Below are 9,659 nucleotides of genomic sequence, written 5' to 3'. Positions count from 1 at the left end.
TATATATATATATATATATATATATATGCATAGGCACCATTTTACTGGTCAAGCAGATAATAGGATGTGGAGAGGTATTATCGAATGACTGACTTTGAGAACACTCTATCATTTGCTCCCTCTCTCTCTCTCGCTCGCCCTCATCTGTTTTTCCATTTGCCTGATAAGTTTGGATTATTTTCTTTACATGTAGACTTTCAGCCTTCTGCTGCAACTTTCGCTTTTGATATGAGAAAAAGATTTGTTTTTCTCTAAGGTGGGTGTTACAAAGACAGATGTGGGTTATTTCCTCGGTTGGACCGGTTGAGCAGGACAGACTAAAGAGGAAAACATTTTCCCCCGTTTGTTTTGAGTTGGTTTCCATGTTCTTAACTGTTCCCAAATACACTCATTATGTCTGAATGAAAAGAAACACCCCTGCTCTTATGACTGTGGTGATTAACAAACGTGTCACAAGACAAAAGGAACAAACACATTATAAAACTGAAAAAAAAGCTTTTTAATTACCCTGCTGGTAAACAACAGTTGATCTCACCTATCAATATTTATAATTAGACGGGTAGTGTATAACGATACTTTTGTTCAAAAAGTATCTCTGCAACTGTTTTCCAGCTTATTTTTATTACTGCATTTTTTCCCACCCTCTCTACACCATACAGTATCAATTTTCCATATAAACCCTCCTCAATTTTTTTTTCATTCTCTCCAAATCCACATCCAAATCCATATAGCACTACAGTTGTGCATGTTTATGATTGTGAGCATATTGAAAACAAATTCTAAAATGGTTATGTCCTCAGAATGTTTAGCAGTTTTACAACTACTGTATATGTCATATTGAAGTATAGCATCAATGAAACAATGAAACTTGTATCCAACAGCAGGCAAATATATGTGTATAATACATTTACGAAAACTATCAACATGTTTGGTTTTTTGAGGGGTTGTCAGAGATGTTTTACATGCAACTCTGACATTTAATTTGTTTCAGCTGTGGCTGCAACATATAAACAAAATTCCACAGAAAGGACAGTGTCTAAAACATATTTTCAAAGAAACATCTCTTCCCAGACTGAGTGTTTGTCTTGGACAAATATTAATGAATCGCATTGACAGTTTAAAAGGACATTTGAACGATCGTTTCGATTATCACAAACTTTTTGTTCTGTTCAGGGGTAGTCACACTCTATTAACATCTATATTGGATTATATCCTTACTCGGCAGGGTATGATAGCATGAGACTGTAATCACTTATTAAAACTTAGACTTGCCTCTGGATGTTTTGAGTTAGTCAACTACCAAATAAGAAACATTCAAGAACCGTTGCTGATGGTGTGTTCTACTTAGCATCTCTTGCTCGAGGGTAGTCTGAAGGGAAAAATGGCTCCTCTCTAAAATATTCATGGACATTCTGGACAAAGTTTGCTAAAATGTGCATTTCCAATGAGAAGGAACATCGAGGTAACAGACACTTCGGTACTTTGCCACTTTGGCACACACTCTGTTTGGCTCTGCAACATTTATCCACTATATTTTAATGTTGCTCCTTTTTATACCACCTGCGTCACTATTCTTTGTTACATTCACAAAGTAAAAAATGAATGGATCATTAAATGCATTTAAATAGATCAGAATGGACAATGGAGTGAAGTGCCTGCATAACGTGAGCTTTTGTGTACAAAAAGTAGAAGTAATAGTTAATATATGACAAATTGCTTTGTTTGTAAGAACCTTCGGAAAAAAGTATAGTTTTTTTTTTTTTTTAGATTAAAAGAGATTCGTTTTTTTTTTAGATTAGTTTTTTAGATTGCCAAAATCGCCTACAATAAAGCTTCTTACTCCTATTATTTGCTTTGCTAAATCACAATTAGAATACCTGTCTAAGTGATTAGTATGATTCTTCTGGTTATGTTTGAGCCGGCCCAGTGATTAAGCAGCCTTTAGCAAACAAACAGTCTTTTAAAATATTTATTAAGGTTTATTTTTGAGTTCTTGTCAGTCAGGGATCTTTCTTTCTTCAACAGAACAAGCATCTGGCTACAAAAGTGGACATTCCACATAGGCTGCTGCACTGATTTCAATGATATCCTGCAGCGGGCCGAAGCTACCTCCAGATCAACCTTCCTCATTCTACTGGACTTGTCTGATGCATTTCAAGCTAATGACATAGAGCTCATACAACATGACAAAACTTGTTCTCAAAGACCAGCTCACAGTCTCTGTACCAATCTCCTTTCAGACAAATTGGCCAGGATTAAAAGAACAACACCTGTATCCCAACATAGCAAAGACCCCTTGTCAACCCTTCCAGCCATAAAACATGACAACATCTCCATACAGAAATACTTAATTGGTTTTCTTAGACCTTCTAGCAACTTCAGCACATTTCAGTGCAGACTTGTTATCTGCACTGAATAGGTATAGGTTTTTACAGATGAACTGCTGTTAGTGTATATCCACTAAATAAATATGTTCTAAACATTTAATGTATTTCAAAAACACTTTTTTTTCCAGAACTCCACAGAAGTAACATAACTAACTAATAACTTAGCAATTCATCAATTCAAGATCCATATTTTCCAAGCTAGATTTGCATAATGCTTATCATTTGGTCCGCATAAGGGAGGGGGATGAGTGGAAAACTGCATTTAATAGCCCCAGAGGGCACTTTGAATATCTTGTTATGCCCTTTGGGTTATCTAACTCCCCCGCGGTTTTCCAAGCACTCGTGAATGACGTGCTGAGAGACATGGTTGATCAGTTCATACATGTCTACCTGGATGACATATTGATATTTTCCTCTTCTCTCCAGGAACACGTTCAGCACATCAGACAAGTGCTCCAGAAGCTGCTCGAGAATGGGCTTTTTGTCAAGGCGGAGAAGTGCGCGTTTCATGCACAGTCAGTTCCGTTTTTGGGGTACATCATCTCGTCCGAGGGAATGCGCATGGATCCTAACAAGGTTAAGGCTGTGGTGGATTGGCCAACCCCGGGGTCCCGTAAGGCCCTACAGAGGTTCCTGGGGTTCGCCAATTTCTACCGGCATTTCATTCGCAATTTCAGCCAACTAGCCGCTCCTCTGACTGCCTTGACCTCCACTGAGACTACGTTCAGGTGGTCTGGTGCAGCCGAAGGTGCATTTACCAACCTCAAGAGCCGCTTTGTTTCGGCTCCCATTCTCGTAACCCCTGACTCCACACGTCAGTTCGTGGTGGAGGTCGATGCCTCAGAGGTGGGGGTAGGTGCGGTGCTATCCCAGCACTCTTCCTCGGACAACAAGATGCATCCTTGTGCGTTTTTTTCCCATTGTTTATCACCTGCTGAACGTAACTATGACATTGGTAACCGAGAGTTGTTGGCGGTCAAGTTAGCACTGGAAGAATGGCGTCATTGGTCAGATTGTTCGGGGGTACCCTTTATTGTCTGGACCGATCACAAGAACCTCAAGTACATCAGATCCGCCAAACGACTTAACTCCAGGCAGCCACGGTGGGCACTCTTTTTCGGTAGCTTCGACTTTACTCTTTCCTATCGCCCGGGATCTAAGAACATCAAATCCGATGCGTTGTCTCGTGTTTTTTAACTTTCCGAGCACCCGTCCACTCCCGAGAGTATTTTGCCTGAGAGACTCGTCATCTCCGCTCTCGTATGGGAGGTCGAGTCGAAGGTCCGCACGGCCTTAGAAGGGGTAACGCCTCTGCCCGGTTGCCCACCGAGTCGGTTATTTGTGCCGGAGAGGTTACGGTCCGACGTCATTCGGTGGGGTCATTGTTCCAGCATGGCTTGTCATCCAGGGGTGAATCGGACTAGTTTCCTCGTAAGACAGCGATTCTGGTGGCCTTCTATGGCTTGTGACGTCCGAGATTTTGTTTTGGCCTGCTCAGATTGCGCTTGTGGTAAGACTTCCAATCGACCCCCTGATGGGTTACTTCAACCGCTGTCGGTCCCTTCGAGACCCTGGTCCCACATCTCGCTCGATTTTGTCACTGCCCTCCCGCCCTCCCAGGGCAATACGGTGGTATTGACCGTAGTGGACCGTTTCTCGAAAGGGGTCCATTTCATTCCCTTGCCCAAATTACCCTCAGCCAAGGAGACAGCGGTTACTGTCGTTGATCATGTCTTTCGCATTCATGGCTTCCCGATGGACATGATTTCCGACAGGGGACCACAGTTTGTTTCCAAATTTTGGAAGGAGTTTTGTAGATTACTGGGGGTGAGTGTCAGTCTATCCTCTGGTTTCCATCCACAGAGTAACGGCCAATCGGAGCGGGCCAACCAGGATCTTGAGAGAACGTTGCGATGTTTGGTTACTCAGAATCCTTCCTCCTGGAGCCAACAACTCTCATGGGTGGAGTACGCGCACAACTCGTTACCAGTGTCATCCACGGGCCTATCTCCGTTTGAATGTAGCTTAGGGTACCAGCCACCTATTTTTCCCAGTCTGGAATCCGAAGTCGCGGTCCCCTCTGCTCACGCCTTCGTCCAGAGGTGCCATCACACTTGGAAAAGAGCCCGAGAGACTCTTCTCCAAGTGAGGACGCGCACCAAGGCTCAGGCCGATTGCCACCGGTCGAAGCCTCCCGTTTACGTCATTGGTCAAAAGGTGTGGCTTTCCTCCAAGAATATTCCTCTCCGATCCATTTGTAATAAGCTAGCTCCCAAATTTATTGGCCCGTTTTCTGTCACCAAAGTTCTCAGTCTGGTGGCAGTCCGCCTCAAACTTCCTCCGGCGTACAGGAGAATTCATCCCGTGTTCCATGTCTCCAAATTAAAACCCGTTTTTCGTTCACCCGTTAATCCGCCTGCCCTGGTTCCCCCACCGCCGCGTCTCGTAGACGGGGAACCCACCTATCCGGTTGACCGCATTCTGGACTCAAGATGGAGGGGACGCGGATTTCAGTACTTGGTGGACTGGGAAGGTTACAGTCCGGAGGAGAGAAGTTGGGTTCCTGCTAGGGACATTCTGGACCACTCCCTTATTGATGATTAAAATCAACAGGTAGGTTCGTCTGGGAGTGCCAGGTGGCGTTCCTAGGGGGAGGGGTCCTGTCACGGTTCATGGGCTCACTGACTCATTCAACCCTCTCCGTGTCATTGTGGGTATGGGTGTGGTTTGTGTTGCCGGTGATCAGCGCCATCCGCTGATTAAGCGCCAGCTGTGGCTGATCAGCTGGCCTATTTAAGGTCTGTGTTTTCTGTCCTGTGTTGTCAGATCGTTTTATGTCGTCACCCTGTTCAGTTCGTGTCTCTCTGTTATCTGACCAGTTCCTGGAGTTTCCTCCTCTCCTCTGCCGTGGGCTTTGCTGAACGGATCCTCGATCATCGGCTGCTCATTGTGTTCCTGCGCTACCCGGAGTTACCTCCCCCTTTTACCTATCTGACTTTGGTCATCTTCCTTTGGGAATTCCCAATAAACGTTGTTTTGCACATTTGCTACTGAATTCTCATTCTTTCTCCCTGACAGTACACACACAGTACTGAAAAAACACACACCGTGAACATTTTGCTGGGGCACCCGGGGAGCAATTTGGGGTTTGCCATTATGTCATGACTACCCTATAGATTTAAATGGATCTATTTAAATGGAATGTTAGATGTTAGACATTGTACTGCATGTTATCTTGCTTATTGTGCCCAAGAGCTTAATTTAAGTCCACGTGTCTTACTAACAAGAGACTGTGCTTCTAACCACAGGTTGAGAACTGTAGTTCCAACCACATAAGTTTGCGATGCTTTTTGGAAATGTCTGTTTGAACTATGGTATTTGGGAAACACAGAATAGTTGAACAATGTCGGTTTCAAAGGAACTTGAGACCATAGTTGGCTAATGATGCTTTTTGGAAACACAGTTCATGGTCTGGCTTTGATCCACTATAACAACATCCCATTTTGGGGACCACCAAACTAGTATCTTGCACTCAAACCACAACATATAACAGTCTTCTCAGCAGGTGTGCATTCAGGTGAAGAGCGACAGAATTGTGGCAGGGGCAGGATTTAGGCACAACACCTGCAGCTTTTTCATGCTCCTGGCCAGACATTTTGGGAACATGGGCTGACCAGCTGTATTTTTGGCAGTGTATTCAAGTAATAAGTAACCAGTCAAAACAGAATGACAGTAGGATCTGCTCACACATGACAAAACAACCCATAATGTTGTGATATTAGCACACCAAACCAATTTTTTTTTACAAATTAATGTCATTGTTGAAAAAAAAATGCATTATTTAAAGGTGAATTTTTAAATGTGCTATATAAATAAATGTTATGTCGCTGGTGTGCCATGAATTCTCTCGCTGTAGTGGCTGTGTTGGATTTCCCAATCTGTGGTGTGAAAGCTGCAGATCATTGCAGTTTGTTTCATGACTTTTTTTGGATGTTTCATTTTTCCTTTCAAACTCTGAGTGTTTGGGCTGTCTGGTGGATCGCATACTTACCAATCCATATCACTCTGGATTATCATGTCGACTCGGACTCAATAATGTTGTGTCTGTTGTATGTACATTGTAAATATTATATGATCTGATTTGCTTGTTTTGTTTAGATGTATCCTTTTGTTTATGCTTGTTAAAATGCCTTGAGCACTGGCTGAAAGTACTATAGAAAGTGAACATTATTACAGTAATAGTAGTAATGCTGCACTCAAGTGCACCTTCAAGTGACGTCACACATTCAAGCCTGAAGTAGCCTAAACAAAAGAATTACATTGAACAATAAACCCACATAACTATCTGTATTCAAAATGATGAAAAATGTCTACTTCTATGACTTATTTATACATATCACAACTAATCTTCTTTGTTACATAAATCACACTGTGAAAGTTGAGTGATTCACTTTACACCATCCACCACAGGCTTGCTTTCCAACTTGCATCATCTAGAATTCTGAGTCTCCCACTTGTAGATATGACTTTGCTTGGTCGTTCGTGTTAAAGCAATTATAACCCACTTCATATAAAAAAGAAGAATTGCCTTTTTTTCATAGGCTATATGATCTTCAGTGCATGTGAGCATATCAGCTTAATTATATAAGTGCTGTTTTCTGTGTGTAAAACATTTTAATCAGCAAAAGTTACTGAGTGCGCCTTTAAAGGGATAGTTCAATCACACTGTGAAAGTTGAGTGATTCACTTTACACCATCCACCACAGGCTTGCTTTCCAACTTGCATCATCTAGAATTCTGAGTCTCCCACTTGTAGATATGACTTTGCTTGGTCGTTCGTGTTAAAGCAATTATAACCCACTTCATATAAAAAAGAAGAATTGCCTTTTTTATAGGCTATATGATCTTCAGTGCATGTGAGCATATCAGCTTAATTATATAAGTGCTGTTTTCTGTGTGTAAAACATTTTAATCAGCAAAAGTTACTGAGTGCGCCTTTAAAGGGATAGTTCACCTTCAGTTGCTGTTCCCCGTTGACTTGCATAGTGTTTTTTTTTTCATACTATGGAAGTCAATGGGGGCCTGCAACTGAAGGTGAACTATCCCTTTAAGTAACAACCGGCCCGCCAACTAATCACGCCATGTAACTGATAGGTCGCCAGAGACCTCAGTCTAAGGCTTTAACAACTTACTATGCAAATAAGTGCTACTGTTGAGAAGTTTGTAAATATATCAAATCCGAATAGTTTCCTGTGCATTTACCAGAAAAGTCTAAACATCCTCGTCTAACATTTTCGTCATTCGCATTCCCCCTGGAGAAATATGAGACCACATTTGTCAAGTCTCACAATCTGATTATGGTCACATGGTTCGCGCCCGTGCGATTGGAGCTATACTGAACGCTGGAAGAGTTTGGGAGGAGAGGCAGGGAACATCGCATAGGAGAGGAGAATTCCTAATGATTATATTTCAGCAGAAGAAGAGGTAAATGGAAAGCGAAATGGACTCAAATGCGTTTTGAAATCATGAACGCTGGCAAGGTTCAATTATGCGCGTCACTTTGTATGTGGCTTGGAATAGTTACCTGGATAGGAAATGTGAAGTTACATCTTTGGTCTGTATTTGTCCAGCAATCCACTGAACGAGACGTTGTATTTTCTGCTTTAAACGAGCAGGTCAATTTTTCTAAAAGACACGCGCCAGAGAACGCAGGATTGCGCGATGGAAAAACTTTCAATATTCGCTCCCCGGTCATTCGGAATAACGTGATTGAGCACCGGGTCTTCTGGAGCGCGTGGCTGGACAGTCTCTCCACTCGTGTTTTTGGCGTGGAACACGAGAGGAAGTGGAGAGAGCAGGTCCGGGACGCTCGGGTGGTTGTACTGGAAGCGGGCTGCGGCAGACCCACAAACCGTCTCGCGACCTTCGCCGACGGCACGCGAGCGTGCGTGCGATACGGCATCGACGCGGATCAAGTGCTGGGCGAAACGCTCTCGTATTATCTAGCGGAACTGCTTGGGATTTCCAACCTTCCGCCCTTGGCGCTTTCCAAACTGAACCTGTCCAGTGAGCAGTGGGCAAGTGTGCGAGGAAATATCGAGGCGTTAGAATGGTCGCCAAATGCCATTGTGTCTCTCACTGAGTTCATTCCAAATGTCACTGGAGTGTTTATTCCATTACACTTGCGGAAGCAGCAAGGAGGAGGTCTGCAACTCTCTGCTGAGACAATATCCAACATGACTGTAACATATCTGGTTGAATTAATGCAGTGGAGTGATCTAATCATATTTGATTATTTAACAGCCAACTTCGATCGAATTGTCAGTCACATTTTCAGTCTCCAGTGGGACGCGCGCGTGATGGAGAGGACCACTAATAATCTTCTCAAAACAATCAATGGACATTTGCTTTTTATTGATAACGAGGCAGGGCTTGTTCACGGATACAGAGTGCTGGACCTCTGGGAGCGATACCACAGACTACTGCTGAGTTCGTCGTGTATGTTTCGGAGAAGTACAGTCCGGCGCATATCTGAGATGAAGCGCTCCGGTAACAGTGCGAAGCTGCTGTATGAACTGTACCGCGCGAGGGAACCGTTGGCGCGCGAGCTGGGCTCTCTTTCTGAAGAGCACGCGCTTACATTGCAGTACAGGATTGATGTCGTTTACAAACATATTAAGCAGTGCACGGAAATCATGTAGACATTTGCGAGCTCAGGTGTTTCTATATGTAGGTGCTACACGTTGGTCTATAAATGCGTTGCATTAATTAATTAATTCTATAGAATGAATGAATAACGTGATAGAATAGGGATATTAACAAAAGGATGTTATTGTTTAGTCTATGGGTTGAATCATTCCACATCTCCTGCTGCATCACCTGGTGGTGCAGAATGGACCGTACCAAAAGTGGCCTCCCCAAAAAAAGACCTTAAAGCAGCTTAAGCTAGTGTACTGGTTTCACAGGCTGCTATTTTGACTGGTTTTAGAAGAATTTAGGGCACTTTTTGGGCCAGACTGGGAGACCAGCTTTCAAACGAGTTGAGCACCGGTTTGGGCAGGCAGCAAGCTGGTTTAAGATAAATAACCAATAATAAAGAGTTGGTGGATCTTACAGTCAAAATAAAAAAATAAAAATCAAATACACGTTTCCCTTCATTTCTTAGCCTGTGTGATATGTTAGCTGTGTTATTATGGTTTTGATGATTAGGGAAAACCGGGGAGCGTTGTAGCTAAATGTATTCTTTTTTTTTTCTTCACACTGTCTCAAATT

General features: G+C 43.0%; 1 protein-coding gene across 1 annotated transcript; it reads left to right on the top strand.

The window, feature by feature from the left end:
* Window positions 1-7,888: 7,888 nt before the first annotated feature.
* fjx1 (four-jointed box kinase 1) lies at window positions 7,889-9,301 on the top strand. The gene has a single exon (XM_016292387.1). It carries the CDS (start codon window positions 7,898-7,900, stop codon window positions 9,086-9,088), a length of 1,191 nt encoding a protein of 396 aa, XP_016147873.1. The 5' UTR covers window positions 7,889-7,897; the 3' UTR covers window positions 9,089-9,301.
* The last annotated feature ends 358 nt before the right edge of the window (window positions 9,302-9,659 follow it).

Source organism: Sinocyclocheilus grahami, unplaced genomic scaffold, assembly GCF_001515645.1.
Source record: "Sinocyclocheilus grahami isolate Dianchi unplaced genomic scaffold, SAMN03320097.WGS_v1.1 scaffold284.1, whole genome shotgun sequence".
Taxonomy (NCBI): Eukaryota; Metazoa; Chordata; class Actinopteri; order Cypriniformes; family Cyprinidae; genus Sinocyclocheilus; species Sinocyclocheilus grahami.
The sequence above is the reverse complement of the archived record's forward strand: the minus strand, read 5'-3'. Positions and strand labels throughout refer to the sequence as shown.

Coding starts and splice junctions, on each gene's coding strand:
- fjx1 (XM_016292387.1), top strand. CDS start 7,898: ATGCGTTTTGAAATCATGAACGCTGGCAAGGTTCAATTATGCGCGTCA.